This window comes from Dermacentor variabilis, chromosome 5, assembly GCF_050947875.1.
Source record: "Dermacentor variabilis isolate Ectoservices chromosome 5, ASM5094787v1, whole genome shotgun sequence".
NCBI classification, from domain to species: Eukaryota; Metazoa; Arthropoda; class Arachnida; order Ixodida; family Ixodidae; genus Dermacentor; species Dermacentor variabilis.
The window spans coordinates 190,108,804-190,132,394 of NC_134572.1; the positions used below are offsets into that span (position 1 = coordinate 190,108,804).

The 23,591-nt window shown below is 45.6% G+C and overlaps 1 protein-coding gene and 1 long non-coding RNA gene across 2 annotated transcripts in view; both read right to left on the reverse strand.

Annotated features, from left to right (window-relative positions):
- Positions 1–23,591, reverse strand: part of LOC142583408 (cell adhesion molecule Dscam1-like) — a 680,687-nt gene that overhangs the window by 442,297 nt on the left and 214,799 nt on the right. The window contains exons 26-27 of the mRNA XM_075693861.1: positions 17,868–18,056; positions 15,599–15,795 (exon numbers count right to left, since the gene is read on the reverse strand). Coding sequence (XP_075549976.1) covers positions 15,599–15,795; positions 17,868–18,056 — 386 coding nt within the window. The remainder of the gene's footprint in view (positions 1–15,598; positions 15,796–17,867; positions 18,057–23,591) is intronic.
- Positions 5,938–7,515, reverse strand: LOC142583409 (uncharacterized). Its single transcript, XR_012828615.1, has 2 exons — positions 7,276–7,515; positions 5,938–6,062 (listed from the first exon to the last, which is right to left on the reverse strand). It is a non-coding gene; the product is annotated as an uncharacterized LOC142583409 (long non-coding RNA).

Below are 23,591 nucleotides of genomic sequence, written 5' to 3' on the forward strand. Positions count from 1 at the left end.
TTCACTGGTGGCATCAACCATTTCGTGTTTACATTGCTGTGGTGACAGTTAACAACAAAATAATAATTTCCAGTCGTCCGAAAAGGCGCCGTCGCAAACAAGATATGTTTCTGAACGCGGGCGCGATCGTGAAGGGAAGCGGCGGCGGAAACCTACACCCATTTCACCATTGGAGGTGAAATCGTTCCGCCAGGGGAGAAACGAGCGCTGGCGTCTAGGATGAAACTTGGCGTGCAGTCGACTCTCCGGAGGCGTGGCAGGCGAGAGAGAAAGCGGCAAAGTTCAGAGGAAGTTGTTACTTTTTTTTTTATCCAGGGGTTATGGGACCAGTGGGGCTTTCTGAGCTCGGGAAGCAAGTGAAGAGCCAGAGGCGTCTGATACGCGCTGTAGCTTTCTTGCGTTCAGTTTCTACGCAAGACAGTTGGACGCTATTTAACTTCAATGGTGCGGTACGGCATGGAACTTACCCATCTTTAAGCGTTGTCTTAGTGCTGGAGCAGCAAGATAATGGAAAAATCATGTGCCGAACGGCATCAACGCGGCCAAGTTCCGGTACTCGAGTTCGGAAACGGCAACGTGGGAGCTGTACGTGCGTAGAAACGCGCGAAGTCGCACGCACAAGGAGAGAAACAAAACAAAGGCATTCGCATAGGTAAGTGAGCAAAAAAAGTGATGCATGCAACAATTAAGAGTAACAAAAAGAAAACTAAATTGTTCGCGCAGTCAACTACAGTACATACGTGCAGTTACGGCTTCGCTCAGCACTACGAGCTTTCCAGTCACGGTTGGCAGTGGTCTACAGCCATATCCAATTGTCCTCATTCGACAATTTTTTTAGCCTACACTAGTACTTTGTTATCCAAGTAGCACCGAAAGAGAGCTTAAGGGAAACGAGATAAAGAGTACGGACAGCCGTGGCGCCGCAATCATGCTAGCTTATCTCGCTTCAGAGATAGCGTGCAGCAACGAGCTTCGCCGTGCTTCGACGAAGCTTGTATTAAATGTAGACATTAGAAATAAAAGCAATGCCAGGTAAACTTTATTCCACTAGGTTTTACACAAAATGTGTCCCACAGAAGGAGACTTTACCGATATCCAGTTAAAATTAAATTAAAGGCATAGCTATACCAGCAGTTTTGCTGTATAAATTAAATAACTGCCGAATCGAAAATAGGTCGAGCAATGTAGAAACGCAATAGTGTTACTTCAAATACCTTAGAGAATGTTCAGGAACACAAACCTGCTCTATATAAATAATAAATATAATCAACAAATATAAAGATCTCCTATATTCCGTGCCTGACCAAAATACAACATGAGACAACAAATATTTATTATAAACAGCCACAGAGTGGACGTTTCGGAGTATGCTAGGGTCAATGATGCATCGCCTTTGTGTCTTTCTACGTGGGGTCACTGTACATCAATAAAAGATATTCATCCGAGGTGCTGGGATTGCTTCACCATAAAGGGTGCAATAGATGAGAACACTTAAAATAGATTCAAATAATCCAGCCTCACGTAGCCTTAACTCCAGATATTTTGAAGATTCACGGTGATTAGCGTTCGCGCGTTTCAAAGACTTTGCAAAAAAATGGAGACGAGTAGTTACACAGAAAGCAATAACATCAGCGGCAAGTGAGTGCTGCGAATGGCAGCACCAGCAGCATCCCGCTTTTTCCTTATGAGTTCAATAACGTCCATGCATCACGCATTCGTGATGAAGCTCGCGACTACTGAAACACCTTGTGAAAAAGTTCCCAAAACCACTGATAAATCTCAAGAGACGGCCAGACGGGTACAGCAAGCCTCCCCTGCCCCACAGCTAGACGTGTGTAATCAGTTGTGATGAGCGGGCTAACATATTCTTTCTTGGTTAGTACAATATCGCGACAGTGTTCACACTTTATTTTCAGTACAAACTGCACAGTGACATAGACGCAAATGTAAAAAATGAGACTTTCATCAATTTTTTTAGACAAGCGTTCGGCGTGATCCGGTTCTGCACCGGACTGGTTGCCTTCTTCGATCAGCCTTTCGATCAAGCCACATTTTCTGGCTTTGCACCACCTGCATAATCTTGAATTCATCACTGGCTCTGAATTGATGCAACGATGCAATGACCAGCATTGTGGCGGATGCGCGTAACTGCAGAATGAGCGCAGAGAAGAAAGTGAAGAAACATCGTGAGCGATGATGCAATGTGGGGACGACATTACGCCGTATATGAGAAGCGAGTAAAGTTAGGGGACTGGAAGTGATGGTGCAATGCGGGAGCGACATAACTAAGATTACGCCGTATGACTAAATAGGTGCAGGGGCTTTACGTATGATAATTCAATGAGAAGAGAGAAAGGAGCAAGGTCTGGAGTTGATGTGACGCGGAGACATCCGGTCAACCCACCAGAAGCAGTGAATCTTACTTCTGCGTCATCTACATTTGTCCGGCCTCTCCTCCTTTTAGGAAATTTCCCTTTATACAGAATTATTTTCTACATTGAAATGAATATAAATATTACTGGCCGAGACGTTTACGCATTTATTAAGTGAAAGTTTAGCTGTTACAACTGCCTCATTATATAATCCATGAGCCCTCTCATCAATCATCAACATGCAAGTTGTTTCATGCTATCATATACAAGTGGCCCGCAAGTGGGATAAGAGTAGTTTGTTGCCTAAGGGATGATTGTTATTTAAACTAGTAAGGATTTATTGTGCATGATGATGTTATGTGAGTTTGCATTCAATTACCACCCTTGATGCAATGCAAAAAAAAAAGTTTACGTCTTCATAAGGTCTCTTTCCACTATGTAATTACAACTACACATTAATTGATCAACATGTATAATTGCTACGCACGAACCAGCAGAGCGCCGGAGGCACTCTTGTAGAGCAAATCCAACGCATGAAATCATCATTTTCATGAGCCTGGCTACGCCCACTGCAGGGCGAAGGCCTCTCCCATATTTCTCCAACTACCCCGGTCATGTGCTAATTGTGGCCATGTCGTCTCTGCAAACTTATTAATCTCATCCGTCCAGCTAATTTCCTGCAACCTCGTGCTACGCTTCCCTTCTCTTGGAATCCAGTCCGTAGCCCTTAATTACCATCGGTTATCTTCCCTTCTCATTACATGCCCTTCCCATGCCTCATTTCTTTTTGTTGATTTCAACTAAGATGTCATTAACTCGCGTTTGTTCCCTCACCCAATCTGCCCTCATCTTATCCCCTTAACGTTACACCCACCCGCCGTGGTGGCTCAGTGGCTATGGTGTTAGGCTGCTGAGCACGAGGTCGCGGGATCGAATCCCGGCCACGGCGGCCGCATTTCGATGGGGGCGAAATGCGAAAACACCCGTGTACTTAGATTTAGGTGCACGTTAAAGAACCCCAGGTGGTCTAAATTTCCGGAGTCCTCCACTACGGCGTGCCTCATAACCAGAAAGTGGTTTTGGCACGTAAAACCCCATATATTATTATTATTAACGTTACACCCATCATTCTTCTTTCCATAGCTCTTGCGTCGTCCTCAATTTAAGTAGAACCTTTTTCGTAAGCCTCCAGGTTTCTGCCCTCTGGGCGAGTACTGGTGAGACACAGCTGTTATACATTTTTCTTTTGAAGGATAATGGCATGATCCGGATCTGCGATCACTACCTGTCTTCAGTAGAAGTATTCCCTTACCACTTCCAGTGCGTCGCTACCTATCGTAAACCGCTGTTCTCTTCCGAGACTGTTAAACATTACTCTGGTTTTGTGCTGATTAATTTTTAGACCCACCCTTCTGCTTTGCCTGTCCAAGTCAGTAAGCATGCATTGCAATAGGGCCCTTGAGTTACTAAGCAAGGGAATATCATCAGCGAATCGCAGGTTACAAAGGTATTCTCCATTAACACTTATGCGCAACTGTTCCCAATCCAGATCTCTGTATACTTCCTGTAAACACGCTGTGAATAGCATTGGAGAGATCGTGTCTCTCCGTCTGACGCCCTTCTTTATTAGGATTTTGTTCCTTTATTTATGGAGGACTACGGTGGCTGTTGAGCCGCTATAGATATTTTTCAGTATTTTTACGCACGGCTCATCTACACCCTGATTCCTTAATGCCTGCATGACTCCTGAGGTTTTGACTGAATCAAGCGCTTTCTCGTATTCAATGAAAGCTGTATATAAGGGTTAGCTATATTCCGCACATTTCGCGATCACCTGCACCTGATTGATAGTGTGAATATGGTTTATTGTAGAGTAGCCTTTACGAAATCCTTCCTGGTCCTTTGGTTGACAGAAGTCTAAGGTGTTCCTGATTGTATTTGCGATTACCTTAGTAAATACTTTGTAGGCAACGGACAGTAAGCTGATCGGTCTATAATTTTTCAAGTCTTTGGCGTCCCCTTTCTTATGGGTTAAGATTATGTTGGCGTTCTTCCAAGATTCCGGTACGCTCGAGGTCATGAGGCATTGCGTATACAGGGTGGTGAGGTTTTTTGGAACAATCTGACCACCATCCTTCAACAAATCTGATGTAACCTCATCCTCCCCAGCTGCCTTCCCCCTTTGCATAGCTCCCAAGGCCTTCTTTACTTCTTCCGGCATTACTTGGTGGAGGTCAAATTTCTCTAGATTATAACGTCTTCAATTATCGTCATCGGTGCCACAGGTACTGTATAAATCTCTACAGAACTTCTCAGCCACTTGAACTTTCTCATCCACATGAGTAATGATATTGCTGGCTTTGTCTCTTAACGCTTACATCTGATTCTTGCCAATTGCTAGTTTCTTCTTCACTGCTTTTAGGCTTCCCCCGTTCTTGAGAGCATGTTCAATTCTATCCATATTATACTTCCTTATGTCAGCTGTCTTACGCTTGTCGATTAACTTCGAAAGTAATGGCAGTTCTATTCTAGCTGCAGGGTTAGAGGCTTTCATACATTGGGGTTTCTTGATCAGATCTTTCGTCTCCTGCGATAGCTTGCTGGTATCCTGTCTAACGAAGTTACCACCGACATCTATTGCACACTCCTTAATGATGCCCACAAGACTGTCATTCATTGCTTCGACACTAAGGTCTTCTTCCCGAGTTAAAGCCGAATACCTGTTCTGTAGCTTGATCTGAAATTCGTCTATTTTCCCTCTTACCGCTAACTCATTTATCGGCTTCTTATATACCAGTTTCTTCCGTTCCCTCGTCAGGTCTAGGCTAATTCGAGTTCTTACCATCCGATGGTCACTGCAGCGCAATGTGCTGAGCACGTCAACATCTTGTATGATACCAGGGTTAGCGCAGAGTATGAAGTCTACTTCATTTTTAGTCTCGCCGTTTGGGCTCCTCCACGTCCACTTTCGCCTCCCCGCATTTACAAAATCACCGCATTTACAGAATACAAACGCGTTCTCTGTGTTGCGGCTCGCTGCACTATTTTCTTGCAGTTACGTAGTGTATTACAGAAGCTTAACTATCGCAATGCTGGCTAATAGCGACCAAATATCAAGCGCATATAAGACGCCCGCCACATTGGCGCAGCTTCCACAGCGGAGAAAGCCCGCGGGTGCTGCAAAGCAGTGCGGCGGCGCTTCACCCTCGCAGTATTCCAGGTCACCGTAGCACCATAGAGAAAGAAATTTCAACAAGAGCGGACACTCCCATAGAGCCCAGCGGCCGAATTGACTGTAGCACACCTAGCGGATGTTGTTGACTCCTTCCGGTTTCGGTTTTGGGCGCGCGCATTTTGAACACCAGTTGGTACACGCCGCGCCGGCTCCGGTGCTCGGCGCGGCATTCATTTTTTTTTTTTTTTCGTTTCGCTTCTGCTAAGCCTCGCGTGGCCTTGGCGTGGAATCGTTTCATTATTAAGTAGAAATGATTGCGATTGACCTTTACAAGACTGCACCGAATCTGTCAGGTGCAATTTCATAAAGAAAACGAAAGACGCCTTCTGAAATGATGAACTGTTTATTTTGCTCTATATAAATGCTCGTTCCGGGCTTCTTCTGCATTCATCCAAAGTTATGGCACCAGGTAAGCAGCAGTCGTTGCCGTACGATGCTCCACCGGATGCCATCAGCTGAAAGAAAGTAAATTACAAGCATGTATCATTTTGGTATATTGACCTAACAGGAGTATTTCGTGTAGAGGCGAAACGTGCGTAAGTGATGAATGAGCGGCATTACAGATAAATTCACTTTTACGTATATTTCGCAGCAAAGACTCCTCCCAAACAATGCTACAAAATCTGAAAATCCGATTTTCAAGCAGCCCTCCTTTCCCGGGCATTATTTCCTGCACTTTAAGTGCACAAATACACGGGTGACTGGGCGTTTCCAAAACAACTTGGCCTCAGTCGACACGATGGTACGCCAAGTACACAGTGCTACAACACAGGCTCAGCCAGACCATGTTACACGCTCGCAGAATGCCTTCTAATCGCACTCAAGTCAGACTCGTGGGTGCAAAGCCTGTTTTCAGTCGCTCAGAATACGTAAATGTCATGTTCTTGAGCTCCTCCGTGTTATCTTTTACGCGTCCTGCCGGCGCATGCAACACTCCCGTGTTATCACTCTCGGCAACCGCTCGTCGCGTTTTCGAGAAGCGAGAGTACCGAAATAAAGTATATGTTGTTGCAGGGCTATAAAATGCGTCACAAACTTGTCCCACTAAAATTCAGTACACGCAAAACCAACTCACTATGGCCGGCTTGTTTTTTTGCTAACACCTTCACAACCCCAGGCGCGGCGAGCAAGCCTCAAGATATCCTAAAGAGTTACCAAATAAATTACAATACTTTTTCGGGTCAGAGAATGCGTAACGAACTTCTACCAGTAAGATTCAGTACACGTGAAACTGCGGCACACAGCCGAGCTGCTTTTCGCTAACTGCGTCAATAAGCCGGGCGCGGCAACCGGGCTTCTAAATTACCCCAAATATAACGACGTTAGTTACAATAATGTTGGGGGCCACAGAATGCGCGAAAACTTGTCTGTCTTAGGCGCTACGACTTAGTACACGCATGTATACACGCGCAAATGCGTCACACGGCCGAGCCGGTTTTCGCTTGCTGCGTCAATAAGCCGGGTGCGGCAAGCGTGCTCCAAAACTACCGAAATAAGTTACAGTAATGTTGGCGCTCATAGAAAGCGCCGCAAACATCTCCCAGGACGTGGCATTAACTCAAATTAACTGCGCCAGGACGGCGGAGCTGTTTTTCGCTAACTGCGCCACTCGAACTAAGCCTAAATGTGCTTAAAATGCGCCGCACACTGTCAAACACAATTTCTCACCTTGCCGTAGTCCAGTAGTGCAGTGGTGCCGTGTCGAAATGCAGACGATACGCAAGAAAAGCATAGAGAAGGCCGGGAGCCCCAAAACATGGGCTATATCCAAAACAGACGGGTCGGCGAGCACGCGAGCTTCGTACGTACGACCGGCCTCGCTCACTCCTGCGGCTTGTCTGGCGCATGACGTATGCACGCGCGTCTGGCGTGCGGCTAGCTTGTTGCTAGGCAACGAAACAAAAAGTTGCAAAGTATAAGTTCATTTACACGCAAAACTTTTTCACTTTTAGTGGGAAGGAATAAAAAAATGAAACGTTGTCTGGAAGTTTATTTCACATTCTTTTTTTTCTGATGCTCGCGTCAACTAACGGTTGTTGTTGAAACTAGGCGTGACGTGTTTCCTGTTGCCAGTTTTTGAAGAGTGTCCCCTCTTGTTGAATTTCTTTCTCTATGGTAGCACGGTTTGGTCTAATCAGGAACGCAGCGCATGATCGGCCCATGAATGGGCATAACCGTCTCATGCGCGCACCTGTAAGCGCCCACTTGTCGCGTCGGCAGACTGGGAGAGGGGGTGAGCGCCCGAAGGAAGAGTATACGCGCCGCTGGTGCACACACGGCTCGCATGACTTCCAACATTCGTGTACCTGCGACTCGTCGGCGCCTACCTCGCTTCCAGGTGCTTTGGCGCCGTCTGGAAAAGTCTCCCCATGCCTGATTTTGACTGTTTCTGCGCTTTGCACTCGCACTAACAGTTGCCACACAAGCTAAGCGTAACATTAACTTTGGTGGAAATTAATGTCCATACTGAACAGTTTCCGTGAACACTTTTTTTTAAGGACCTGCACCGGGATTTTGGTTGAGTAATCTGATCGCATCCTGTGATTATATTTTTCGTGATTTCGATTTTTAGTCCGTACCAAGCGTACTGCTAATATTAATTTCATGTTTTAATTCTGCTAGCGTTTTATAGTTTTCAATTGTATAAATTACTTGATTGTGCTTCTTTTGTATCTATATGTATGGCCTCCCTGCAATGATCTCTTGTGAGATCGGTAGTATTCCTAAAAGTGTAAATAAAGGCTGCGCGACTTCCGCTTGCCTGCTTGAGCGCATTCAATCCGCGCTCTTTTCGCTGCAGGAAAGGAAATATTTTCCACCCTTGGCCCGGCTAACAATGAGAATTCAGCGGAAGAGCCATTTGCACAATAAATGCTGAGAACACGAAAAAACTATAAACTACAGCAATGTGGCACGTGCAAGTTTTGCAGGGCTGGGGAAAGTGACCTGGCTTCAAATCACTTCCGACCAGCAGCAGACAGCGAACACAACGCGACAAAAGAAGAAAAAACAAAGAAACGCAGATATTCTGCCGAAATGCACTAAAATCATTTGCCTCGGGCAGGTTAACAGCGCTCTCTCATTGTTTCTCAAGTATTACGCAATATAGTATACGATAACAACACCTACGCAAACAGCAGAACTTCTTATTTAATGTCTCATCTCGCGTAACTCTATGGAAGTTGCTGTACGCCTCCCGAGCGCCGCAACTGCGAGGGCGCGCGTCGAGTGACGAGTGGAAGCCCGCAAGGCCTTTGGGATGAGGAGATTTGTCTCTGCGCTTAGTTTTTTCAGTCCTAAAGAAACTGTTTAATTCGAACATTTTGCAGATTTTATTTCACTTTGCTCCAAAAGCAGTTTTGGGCGAAAATATCACAAACATGCTGAACAGCCCAATATACCTGTAATCCTAGAATTCACGCTACCTAGGCACGTTGAACTGAGCATAATAGAAACTGTTGGCTTTTGTGTTTGTGCTGTCGTTTGAGACTGTTCTTGTGCTTCTGCCAAGCGTCATTATATTTGAAAAGTAGCACTGCTAAGCTTGAGGACACGGATTCGACCTCCGGCCGCGGTGGCCACATTTCGATGGGGGCGGAATGCCAGAATCCCAGGTGTTCAAAGTTAAACGGGAGTCCGCCACTGCGGCGTGCCTTTCTTCTTTACTCTTCTTTATTTGTTTCTGTTGCTAAAATACAATGGCGGGGGCTAAGGCAAAAGCTCAAATGATGCAGCTTGCGGTGCCCTTAGTCCCCGTGTTACACGGTGGCAGTCAGTCGCGCAATCAACCGTGCGCAACAAACATTACATATAAATATTAAGTACAATCATTAATCAATTCAAGAGAATTTACATAGGGGAACAAAGAAATTGGATAACGACAAATAAAAACAATGCAGATAGTACGCACCACCACAATACATACACTTGGCAATCCGTAAATAAAAGTGAAAATCGCGTACACTTGACGATGCATAATTAAACGTGAAAAGATATGGTGCTCGATTAACGTTGGAATGATTAGGAGAAAGAAAAGGACGAGCAAAAATTATGTCATTAGAAACATTTAACAAGACGCACATGTGAATACAGGTGAAAAAAATTACGCTTGATTCATTAATTAGGAGAAGGTTCTGATAAGCGACAACAATTCTTACCGTGTTATGTTAATGATGTCAATGCCAGCGTCATGTAATGAATTAAGCAGTCTGGGTAATCTATCTTTCATCATTTGCAAGCCATAATTGGTTCTTGAAGGGGGTATAGACCAATATTCTCCATGACGGGTAATATAGGCAGCTGTATTTTTTGCAGACAAGCCACTTCATTGAATACGCTGTTTTCAGAGTTTGAGTGCTATATACGAAGGAGAGAGCGGTTGTAGAGAGAGTAGATTGTTGGTAGGTGGTATTGTTTAAAGAAGTGCTCACTGTGACTGTAATATGGCACGTTTGCAATGATACGTAGGATCTTTTTCTGTAGCAAGTGTATTTTCCTGAGGTTAGTTTCAGTTGTTGTTCCCTACACAAGGTGTGTATAATTAATGTGTGATGCAAATAGTGAGTAGTAAATTAATATTTTTACGGATGTTGGTAGATGATATCTGTTCTTGTTTAGCATTCCTCTGATACGGCTAAGCTTTTGTACTACAGAGTCTACATGTCGATCCCAGTGTAGCGTACTAGAGAATTATGTACCTAATACTTTAATTTCATTTACTATTTCTATGCTCCCTTTCTTCACCTCTAAAGTGTGGCTTTGTGGAATCTTTGTGCCTTCCACATAAAAAATTATGGCCTTTGTCTTATTTGAATTTAATTTTAGATAATTTTCTGTAGAACATGTGGATATGTTCTGGAGAAACTCGTTTGCGCTGTTTATTAACCAGTATAAAATGCCGATGAAATAAACACACTAGTATATATATGATACATATATAATATATATATACGTATAGATTGCCTTTTAATTTTTAAATTTTGCTTTGGGATAGATCACAACATCGTTTATATATAAGTTAAAAAGCAGGGGTCCAAGGATACTTCCTTAATCCTCTTAATGATATGCCTCTTAATCATATCGTAGTTCTTGAAAGTAAAACCCCAAAAATTACTAGCTGGTAAGTTCACTGAATCATGCGTAATGCATACAGCATAAAGGCGAAATTTTAATATACCCCAATATACTTATTCACAAACACCACGTTCACACTCATATCCACTCACACTCACAAGCACTCACTCACATTCACACTCACCTGCACTCACTGACTCACGTTCACACTCCTATACTCAGACTCGCAGTACTCAGTCACGTGCACACTCACCTCCACTCACACTCATTGGCACTCGCTCGCACTCACCTCCACTCACACTCACTGGTACTTGCTCGCACTAACATTCACCTCCACTCACTCGCGAGTGCGAGTGTGTACTCGCGCTCCCTTCCGCTCACACTTACCAGCACTCACTCACACTCGCACAGACTTCCGCTCACACTCACTGGCGCTCACTCACAGTCGCACTCACCTTCACTCACACTCACTGGCAATCAGTCGCACTCGCACTCACCTGCATTCGCACTCACTGGCACTCACTCGCACTCACGCATTAAAAATGAGTGTGAGTGAGTGTGAGTGAGTGCACTCATGAGTGAGTGCGCCGACCTATGCAAAGCAGTCAGAAACTGGCGTCGGCCGCAGAGTCCACGCCGTGCATGGTCACGTCTGACGTGCGTTTTTTACCATGATAGGATCAAGGCACGAGTTACCCTTAACGCACCTTCTGCGGAACGACGGAGTGGCAGCAAGTATGACAGCCCTTCTAACCGGAAGGTAAACTAATGTTCAACTGAACTTGTGGCCGCACCCTTCTTGACAGGCGATTACGATACTCTGGCTGAATGACGAAAACATATTAAAGGAAGAGAAGTCATCTAAAAAAACAGAAAATAAAAAGTGCCATAAAAGAAACTCTTCAGGTTGATGGCACCATCTAGTGACACATAGTTTACTTAGAGGGGACGCAGAGTTTTTATTGCTGTGACTAAGTATGTTCTATTTATTTGCTGGTTTAAAGTATCGGCACCGATGCAGTTTACAACGAGCAATCCTATTTTGATGTATTGCTTAGACAAAAACACCTATGTAACAAGAAAAAAGGTTTTACGTGTTGTAGGACAAAGCGTCACAAGATATCGCTACCGGCCTTGCGATTGGCGTAACACATCCGTAAAAATAATGTGCGTATGGACAAGCTAAGGCTTTCTAGTATTCACCAAAATGAATATTTAGCGCTCAGCACATAGCTATCGTATTCTGCAAAACCACAATGTTAGTCGCTATCATCATTATCGCATGACCGTACGCATCGAGTGGCACACCCAGCTAAAACGTCTTGCATCTTTAACGAAAAAGTGCACGAAAATAACGTAGACGGGAAAGTGGAAGGACAGACAGGGGCGCTAACAATTTATTTCCGAAGAAACCGAATAAGTAGAAAACTAAGCTGAAAGAAGACCCACCCTCTCAAGTGTGCACGAGAAAACGAAAATAACTACCCTCGATAGCTTTGTCACAGGCAAAAGTGTCTTACCTTCGGGAGTTTGTGCAAATCAGTTCTTAAGTGGCCAGCTTTGCTGTTGCTAGGAGTATGTTATCTTCACCTGCACCGAACTTCTCAGTTGCATCATGTTTAGCATTCCACGGAAGATCACCAGAGAACGTAGACCTTTCCATGTTATTGCCTCTCACCACCAACACTCAACCGTCCACAGAATATAGTCTTTATAACGTTTATTTTCGTGGTCTTTATATTTTTCATAACTCACTGTCATGGTTTTCTTTTCTCCAAGTTTTGCCTTGTTGTATCATACCTTCATACATTGTTCAACTACCCTTCTCCTGCTCTGTCTTTTGTATTTACTTCGCGCTTTGTTGCAGGCACTCTCTTCTTTTTCGCAATTGTTCTTTTTATCCATTGTTTTTGAATTATATGCCCCCGCAGTGCTTGTTTTTGGTTTCTAAATTTTTTAATGCATGCGTGCGGCGACACTCATACCTTAGGGTTATTCCTTGATTTATTTGGTTATGGTTATTCCTTTGTTATTAATTGATTGATTGATTCATTGATTCATTATCAGATTTATTTTCCTAGCGTCGTTACATTTTGCTGCCGTAAGCAGCAAACGGGTGGAGATGACCGATGTGTATCTACTACCCGTAAAACTATGCCCATCCTTTCCTTTTTTTTTTTTTTTTTTTGCAGTGCTCGATATTTCGGTCGGCTTCAGCTCCATGGTTGTATGCAGCCCGCTTGTTTCGACTCTGACGGTGAAGCGCTTGGCAGTGTGCAGCCCACTTGTGACGTCGTCATCATCGTGTGTTAGAAATAAAAGGCAGCAAATATGCAGCACGGGAACATTTTAAAGCGAATAGTTTTCTTTTACTTCTTGCCCGGTTTCCTGCTGTTAAGCGGCCGGATTTTATCCTCGCCCATGCAGAGTCACGTGCTGTCACGCAACCATGTTGTGGAATGCGCTCATCGCGTCTGGAGCATTAGACGCCGTGGCCGTGGCACTGTGCCCTGTTTCTCCGCACGTTTGTAGCCGTAGTGTGTTGCACATCTTTTCTCGACATGTGCCGATTCATCTTACCGGCACGCCTCAGTTTCTACCGACAGGTGCAATGTGTGCGATTTGTACGAGTATAAAGCGAACGTTCCGAGGAGCATCTGTCGTCCGTGCAGTCACCGAACGGAAAACAATGCGCGGATGCGCAGCCATTCCCCTGCCTTCGTCTTCACGATGTTGTCTTTCTGTTGTCGTTATGTCCTTTTGGCCACGCTGTCGTAGTCGCCGTTGTCGTTCCGTCATCACCCGCATCGCCTTCATTGCACAATCACATTGCCGTCGTCGTGCCGCTCTCGCCGTCGTCACGCTCTAATTCTGCCCCAAAACTTGTCATCGGTATTTTTTGTCATCTTTATCAAACGGCGTCATCGACGCCAGCAGTGTACGTAGGAAGTATTGCTAGCGTTTTTATTTGGCTTCTGCAGTCCTCATAAACCATTCACTCCCTTTGATAATAACCTTTAAATTCCCTGCTTTATTCCCTTCTTCCCTGCTCCTCCTTATTCCGAATTATCATCCGTGGTATCTAAAAGAATGTTTCCTTCAAAGCCCCACAAAGCCACCAAAAGTATTACTTGAGTATGCGAAACCTAAAAATGGTCTGTTAAAATGAAACGAAGAAGCCGAACTTAGATAATACTGCATAAGTCTGCGTCGCAGTTCATGTACTTTTGCTCAGTCGACACGACCGCTCGTGTCATTGCCTCACAGGCATAGCGTGCGAAAAGCGAACGTTTGCAGTTACCTTTCACAGAAAGGTTCTTTGTGAGACTTGAGTCACCCGAAAACATTATATGCACGTTTTCACACTATGTGCAGAGAACTACCTAATTCAGGATTTGTATTTAGATGGATGTTGGGGGAGGGGCTTTGGTGATGTGCAGGAACATGTCTAAATGCGTGGAATAAATAGAGGCTAAATAAAACTTACCCAATGCTGGTTTTTTTGTTTGCATTTTAGAGGCATGATATAAAATACTTGCAAAATTTATTTGGTAGCGTGAAAGGACTAAAATAGGTAGAAATTCTACATTTGCATAATATGAGGCCCAAATTACGGGTGACGTGTATTTACGGGTGACGTGCAAAGCCCAAAAACAGCAAACTGTTTGACACCTGTACATTAATTGCAGCCCTCGCAGAATATTACCTATGCAAATGTTCCGTAACTGTACAATTGTACTTTAAGAACTGTTTAATACAAGTTTGTCTAAATTTCCTGGCAAAATTTCAAGGGTGTCTGTTCATTACTACCTATAAAATGTTCCTTGAGCAAGTGGTCGAAAGCCTTTTGCGGCCGTCAACAGCAATGTTTGCCAGTGTACGAAACGAACCCATGGTAGCTATCAGCGCAGAAATTCACACGAGGACAAAAAACGACTAGACGGAAACAGGCGCTCTTTTTCATCGTGTGATACTTCGCGTGCTGTCTTCTGCGCTGATAGCGAAGATGGATTCGTAATTCCAGCTCGCCCATATCAGCACTTCATTAAAGTATCAAGAGAAGTCTACGTCTCATGACATTTAATATTACGGAATGCTAGATTCCTCCATAGTTCATTCCACGAAGCACGTAGTCAGTTGCGCTGGTCTCTTCAGTAAACTATAGGAGGCACTTGGTTTGTATTTGGCGAAAATAAGAGGGAGGTTAAGAGTAATACGCTGAAAAAAAAAAAAACAATGGGTGGGTGGACTGCCACTTCTGCAGTAAATTACGTATTTAAGCGCTTCGGGGCGTTGCAATTGTGTTTTAAGAGCGGCGCAGAATTTAGTCCGCTGAGGGAACCATCAAGATCAAACTTGGTAAAAGGTCAGGGGAACTATACAGGAAGTTAAATGAAATGTGTGTGGATAACACACAGCCTTTGAAGAGTTCATGCATTAAGGGAAAAATACTTGCCTTTGCCAATACAGTAACCAATTGGCTGTTAAAGAAATAAAAACGACAAGTGACAAAGGCAACTCTTGGTAGCAACGCAAATCATAAAGTTATATTTTTTAGGTGCACATCGTCAACGACCCAGACCACTCGGCAGTTAAACACCACAGTAATAGTATTAGGAAGAATAAGATGAAAAAATAATAAACAATAGGGTGACGGTTGTGCAAGCAAGCGACCCAACGTTGACGATACTTAAGTCAACGGCATTTATATATATATGTACGTATATATATATATATATATATATATATATATATATATATATATATATATATATATATATATATATATACTGAGCAGAAATACATGCACAATTGTCTCCGTCAATAAAACACCATCGGGAAGATTGAAGAACTCTTGGCCTCCATGAATTCCTCACAGTGCGATTATGATCAGCGCCTGAATATGCAGACCCCGTACCTGCGGCAGAACCCCTGCTGCAGGGCTGGTGTGGTTCCAGTGAGCGATCCATTCCGGCTGTTGGCCATGCAGCAAGCGGTGCTCGATGCTCAGGCGCGTCAGGGGGCATCCGCCCGATCGCCAGGCCGAGGGCATGACTTGCACATGTGAGCCGTTGAGGGCTCGCACAATGTCCTCTTTGTTGGGAGCAACCGGTGCTGTATAAGTAGCGCAACCGCATATTGCTAAAGATTAGGCAATAAACACCAATAGCCTCCACCAATCTTGATCAAAAAAACACGTTTTGTCAAGGAGAAGATGGTTTTTTCCATGTTCTCCTTAACCAAAAGAGCTTATTTGATCAAGATTGATCAATATGATTGGAGGATGCTTAAGCTTGCATTAAGAGTGGAACGCGATAACATTCAAATATCTCTGACTGCTTCTCACGGTTCCCGGCAACTGCAGCATATGTAACCATATTGTTTGCTGGGAAACGCTGGCGGAGAATGCTATGAACGAAGGCGCGATTTCTAGTAGAAACGCGGCCTCGTGCGTGGGCCGCGACGCGGCGGAAGCGAGCGCCATCAGAAAGTGTTGCTAGAAACAGGGCGTGCCACTCCACGTCATCCAACATATTCGCGCGCAGGCGCGCGCAAATGACGGACGCCGTGGCCGGTCTATGAATGCTAGAAACACTGGAAAAGGGGTTTGTTTGAGTTCTCACGTCAGAGAATTATGCTTACTCGTACATTCAAATTACATTCCGACGCTATCATGTCTGAAGGTTGTGTGTTAGTCGCACTGTACGATTTTTCTACGAGTTTTAGCTTGAGAAATTCAATTAGTTCAGTAATTTCCTTGCGCCACATGGATGGGCTGGGTATGGGTGACTCAAAATTGCCTTTTGCTGAAACGACGTCCGATGCTGGACGTGGTACGCCAACGCCGGATTTTCTGCGACGCGGGGCCCTTAACGGTATCGCTTTAAAATTCTGGTCGAAGCCATCACAGAAGTTCTCGGTGAATGGAAGTCGTGAGCAAGTGCCCTATCGTCGCAGCTTCGACACATGCTGAACCTTGTGGGCGCATTAGTGTGGCGTTCCCACGGGGAAGTGTATCTTCTTATTCTGGCGCGTATACGTTGCTTCCAACATGATCATTACTTTTTTGGGGGAATTAGCTCTGCGAAAGCTTTCGCGCCTCTGCCTTGATTACAGGTAAATTAGTTCCAGAGGTCTGCAAAGGGCTGTAAAAGAATCGTCACGCAGATTCGACGATTGCAAAAGCATTGCTTGCGTTAGTATTAAGACGTGGAGTTAGAAGTATGTTGAATTTGGCTGGTTTTGAACCACAACGCTAATCTAGGTCAGAAGAGTTTGCAATTAATGTTCTGCGAAATGAACAACGTTATTCTTCCGTATTGTTCGCTTTGAAAGCAAAGTTTTCTTTCCTGCGGGACTTTTTTGACCGTAGTTGGGTGCTGCTGTTCTGCCGAAAATCTGTAACGGAGGACAGCGGCCCCATTTTTGCGACCCTTATAGGTATCCTGGCTGCTGGTATTGTTTTCGTCAGTCATTCAGTGATAACAGAAATGAAACCTAGACGTCCTAATTGCAAGAAGTGCATGTCATAAAGAGCACATTTACTGTAATAAAGCAGGCCTTTCTGCACCAACTTCGATAGGGTTTGGCGTATCCGCGTGGTCAGTCTTTCGCCGTGTAAAGGGCAGTTCACTGTTGTGCTATCATTAGGATACACCCGCTCCAATCAGCGCGCAGACTCTGAGTACAGTACTATAGCAAAGGGGGCTAATCCCAGAGGCACTATAATGTGCGCTCATGTGGTTCATGGAGGCGGGGCCCTCTTCACGTCTTGCCGTTTTCCTAGGAGGCGCAGGTGATTGTTATGGTACAAACGCTGTGCAGAATATTACCCCTTCCACGGTATTTATTTAAGCGCTTCAATAATGCTTGTGTTTTCACATACCAGTTTTTGGGTTGGATGTGTATTATTGTTTTTGTATTATAAGCGTCTTCAGCTCTATCACGGAGACTCGCTTTAGATTCCACAACACTGTACTGTTTAAAGCTGCAGGTGGGTTGGCTCTGCTTTACTATAGAGTGAACATCCCTGAGGCACGTGTTCCTCCGGAAGCATACGTCAAGGTAACTTCAAGGAGGAAGTAGGATGCCCGAATTAGAACTGCCCTCTGATTGCCTGGCTGTCCTAGATCAGCTGCTTAACAGCAAAAAGCATAGCACGTTGCGCAACATTCTAAGCCACTCACGGCTGCCGAGCGTGCGGGTGGCGAGCAAGTCACTCTGTTCACGGCGGCCGCTTGCCAGGAAGGCGACTGCATACAGCTGGTAGCGAGTGCCACACTGCAGGCCGTCCAGGTGGTACGTGTCATTGTGGCGGCCCACCAGGGAGCGCTGCTGCCACTCTCCGCTCTCGGACTTCAGGTGAATCTCCAGCACTGCCCAGAGAAGTACGCACAAGACGAGTGAAAAGACCAAGTTGGTGGCTGTTCACGTTTCTCTTTTTGTCCTAATTATGGAAATAAAGGGTCAGAAAAACACGGAAAAAGGAATTGTGCCTTGTTCACCAGCCTTTATACCAGGTGTTTTTGTTAATGAAGAATAAAAGAAACCGTCATAAATAGGCCACTGGCGTTTTGCAGGCAGGTTACGTGACCGCATGAGCAGCAACAGAAACTTCTGCAATAACATAGCTCGATAATAAATATTTGCTAAATATATTTTTATTGTTTACCTTAAGGCACACATTGTAATTCGGATTCGAAGTCGAGGAGTTGTGATGTCATGCTCGATTATCAGATATCCTAAGAATAGCACCACTTTCGAGAAATCTGGTGCATGCATATTTATGAAAATCATTTCGGAATTCGAGCTACAATAGTCTCGAACTGTTACAGGAACACTTTTAGAATATTTTGACTAGAACACTCTTTCCGTCTATGATTCATTCTACAGCGAAGCTGTTAAGGGCTACTTTCCCCTATATCATGTCCGCGTGTAGAAACAAAAAACCGAAGATAGCGCAATGCCGGGCCGACCGGCGGCCAAGGTCACGCAGCCGTTAAGCACTGCCCATACGTGGGCCGTTCCCAGAAATAGTGCAATACCGGCCCGACCCGCGGCGGAGGTGAAGCAGCCGTTAAGCACTGCACATACGTGTGCCGATCCCGAAGAGAGTGCAATACCGGGTCGCGTATTTAGAATTGCTCGTAGATACAGCGGGGCGTGCCACTTTTGACGGAGCTCGACGTTTCTGCGCAGGCGCGAGTAAGAGCGGGCGCGAGAGAGAAAATCTGGGGGCTTTTGCTCCTTGAATATATGACTCAGCCTAGGCACTACGGAGGAGGTTTCTTAGAGCGCGTTGTATTCGTTTATCCCCGAGACATGCCGGCATTGCGGAGTTCGGTCGAGTTGGTTTATACCACGGAGTAAGACATTTAGGAGGGGAAACTCCCGTCAGCGCGAGCGAGCGCGGGCGACCAGATAAGGTCACAATTGTTGTATGCGCCGACGGTGCCGTATACAGTGGCGGCGCCATGCGGCGCGTCGGAGAAGCCGCAGCGATAAAAAAAATGCAGCGCCCGGGCAGGCGGCTCCGGCCACTCCGGCGCGCTCTCAACGGCGGTAATTTCTTTCCAGGACGCTAGGCGCCGCCAGCACGATAACGGCTCCGCGGGCTTGTGACTTTTTCTGGTCGCCGCAAACAGCGGAGTTTGCACTCCTAAATGTTTCTTGCTCCGTGGTTTATACGCTCCGCCGCTGGCTGCCCGCGTGGTGAGGCAGTGGGCGCGGACGCCGCTTGGTGATCGCTGTGTCTGAAGGGACAATGTTCTGACTGGTGTTTTATAAGTCGCGGGTCGCTTTTTTCGTCGCGACGATAGATCGGATTTTTTACGAGCACTGCTCCAGGAGGGCGCATGTAACCGGCAAACGGAGGCCTCAGGAGAGCACCTGAGGTTATATTAAAGCAGGCGGCGCAGGATCTCCGGGGCACTCAAGCGGTAGCGGGGGGATCAAAGCAGGAAGCCGCGCGGCCCACGAGTTGGGGCCGCAGAGGCCGAAGCGTGCCTGGGGGTGTTCGCATAAAACATTGGCTGTCCGCGATAGCGGACAGCCGGTCTTATACTCCCCTGGCACGCGCAGGCCTCTGCGAGCACCAACCCACGGACCAGTCCGGCTTCTAGCTTTGATATCCCCGTTGCCGCTTTGGTGTCCTGGAGGCGCCGCCAATAATGCGAAATAATGACACGTTGTTTTCATTAGTAAAAACATGATCGATTAAATATGATTGCGTCGAGCCGCCAACTTGCCATGCTAAGTTCAGCACAACCGCGCCCCGCGACTTCTGCCGGCACGCCTAGGGACGAGCGCATACACCGCGCGCCAAGAAACTCCTCCGTAGTACCTAGGCAGAGTCGTATTTTCAAGGAGCAAAACTCCCCACATTTCCTCTCTCGCACCCGCTCTCACTCGCGCATGCGCGCAAACGTCCGTCGTCTCCGCAAGTTCCACGCCCCGCTGTACCTACGAGCAGTTGGAAATACGCTACCGGGTCGACCCGCGGCGGAGGTGAAGCAGGTGTTAAGCGCTCCACATACGTGGGCCGATCCCGAAGATAGTTCAATGCCGGGCCGATGCGCGGCGGAGGTGCAGTTCGCCATTATGGAGCCTACATGTACAGCCTCGCTGGTCATCCTTCTTCGCAGAGTGGAAGGGCACAGTTTTTTTCGTGACGAAACACGTTTGAACTGAACTTAGATACTTCCAAGTTCTTTAATATGAGGACATGTGAAGTGTTAAGATCGAAACCTAGAGTCACATCATTTGCTTCCCTGAAAAAATTTGTGGCTTTTAAGAAACTAAAACAGACGTGCAGAGCTAAATAATGTGAGCATACCGTCAGTACACGCCGTGTGATTTAAACAGAGAAATGTCGGGGATTATAAGGCACACTAAGAAAGAATATGACCATTTATAGTTGGGCACTTTAGGAAACAGCGGCATTCGCTCCTGAAAGGTGGAAAGATGACCGCTGGCGTGGCGAACTGGGCCGAGTCGGGTCAGCTGTGTGTCCCTCGTCAGAGTGAATTCCTGGACTGTTTGTGTTATCATGCCGGAAATATTATTGCGAGCTTAGGATGCACCATTTGTGTCATGCGTATTTGTGCTGAGCTTTGATGCGGCGAAGAAAGATTGCAGCGAGCATCAGTGGCGATGCGCTACGCTTCGTCTGCAGAGTCCCGCGGCGGCACAACCTTGGAAACAAACATTTCGCGTGTTTGTTGCCCGGTGTTTTGTTTTGCCCCAAAGTGAAGTTACGACGAGGAAAGTTTGCCAAAGTCTGGTACCTACTGTGAGCCGCAGATGTCTTCGTGTACTGTTTTTTTTGACGTTTCTTATAACTGCACGATTAAAGGAGGGCAGAAGAAAGAAACACACACCACACCAGGAGCGCAGACTACCAACTGTTTATTTTTGGAAAGCAAGCAACATACATACATTTCATTCGGAAACCTGTGCACCTGTCCGCATTGTCACTCTCACATGTGCTGGTAAACATAGAAACGTGGGTAACAGTGTATCCAAGATTGCGACAAGCGATCACCAAAATAACCATGAGCCACTCTTACAGCATCATTAAAGAGGGAGAGATGGTTTAAGACGGCAGCCTACCATTACTCCTGCCTGTCACCGTGGGGCGCACTCGACTGAGGTTCTATCGAGCCGAAAGAACGACCTTGACCCCGTAGCGGCTTGCTACTTCTTTGATGTTGTGCGAAACTCGATGAATATAGAGCATGACCTGCAGTTCTTTTTTAATACCCTCTTTCTGGTGCTTTTTACCTAAGAATCGCTTCTACCGCACACCGCTTAAGTGATGGGATACCCGTACGCTTCGAGAACTCGTTAGTTGTATTCGCGACCGCCGGTATCTCGTAGCGGGGAAAGAAATTGTGCGCACATGACCTCAGCACGCACAACGTGAAGCTGTCATATTTCGTGCTGCGTCTTCTCCGCATTTCGTGGGCGCTTTCCCGAAAGCGTCGATAGTTTGCCACCTGGGAAACGCGAAGCTTTGACCTCCCTGCGCACGCCGAACACTGTGCTTTCGCTGACACCGAGCACCTCGGTGACAATCTCGGTGACAAGCTCCCCGCTGCGTTCAGGCTTCCTGTTGCGTCAATAAGTGTAGCAGTGGAAGATCACGTTGCGTGAATCGCAGTTCAGGATGTAGCCACTCTTGCTCTTCTCGCCAAGGTTCCTTGGTGGCGTGTACATTGAGGCGACACAACGCTCGTTCGGCAACAAAGGATCGTGTTCCGGCGTCACCTCGCTGGGCTACGTGACGAAAAAGTCGCACGGAACGCCGTGCACCAACCAGCGAGATTGCAAGCTTCAAAATAAGAAAAACGGGAAAGGGAACGATAAAAAAACCTATCGCATTCTTGGAAATAACTTTCTGAAAACACTAAACGAAGGAAATAGAAATCTTATGCTATTTAAAAGCAATAGTATTTATTTAAACAATGACTGAAGCATTTTTGTACCTTTCCTGCCTCGATCGTCTTCCGGCCCAAGGTTTGTAATTATTTCGATAAATGCATTGCTTTTTTAATACTTGTCAAATATCAACTAAATCATTCTAAGCTCGGAAAAATAGTAGTAATGTTTCGTGTACACGTAAACCAGCGCAAGAGCCATGTAGAGCTGCTCTTTCTACTTTTGTCGCTTGCAACGAAGCTAAAAAGCCGACGAAGCGCAGCGTTGTAGAAGTCACGGGGTTATTTTTCTGTCGCAATCCGGCATGTGCTGCAGCATTCCAATCACGAGAGCTCTACCAAATCAGTCGTCAAAATACAGAAGTCTTATTTATACCGAGAATTACGCGTTTTAGAAGCAGAATTTTTTAGCTAGGCTATTTCTTTAGTCGCGGAGACAATCGGCTGTCGCGCTTCGGTCATCCAGGGCGGGGTCTCTCCCATCTTCTAAAGTTGTGCCCGACTATAGTTCTCTACTATAGGCTGAAAACGAAGACGGTTAATGGTGCCTTTTGGATGGATTAGACAGTGTGTTAAAGGCTGTGAGACGTCGCTCCCGTCTTCGGACAAAGGGTTCAATGGGGGACGTCATCAAATCTTGCAAAGAAAATAGACTTCGACTCTTCTAAGTAGACAATGACGGCTGCTTTGCGGTTGTGCCATCAGATGCCTTCGGCCAAAAACCTGCTCAGACACTTGCCATGAACTTTGTTTCTGTCAGAGTCATCTGGCCAAAGTAAGCACTCAGGCAATTTTCTCGAGCTTGGAGGAGCTTTTATAACCGTCTTACGTCCGTGCGCGACAGTAAACCATCTTCCCTATCAATTTTATCAACGACCAGATGCATAAGTTGGAAATGCCTTTTACATGTACTGTCAGCGAGAGAGGTACATGGTAGCAACAAGTTAGCCGTGCCTTTACTGAAACAGTTGAACACAGTTGTATTGGATGAACTTTTTGCCATGCGGAATCGGAGTGATATTACAGCAGTTCTAGGAAATTTCTATTCCGGCCAATATGCCTTCTCTATTGAAGTCCAAGGTTTGTTTTATTCAGTGTAAAATTCAATTCTTTTATTTGCTCTTTCCTCTATTGAAGAACATGTTGCTGATGCCTCTCAATAGACTTTCGGAATCAAATTAGATAAATTTATGATTTTACTGGCGTTTTATCGTGTTTGAACTAATCTTTATTTCGACAACGAGCTGCACTATCAGCGAAAATTAACTTGCATCAGTTTATGTGTTGCACATGTTCTTTGTAATATTTCTGTCACCTACTCAGGCATAATTAAACTTTCCTGACAACGAGAAAGTCTTAGACATGGCTTTTTTACATGCAAACTATTTTTTCTTTGATTTAAGTACTAACACATCTCGGACGTGCGCTACTGCAGTGGAAGAAGAATTAGCTACATTCATACAACATGGGAGA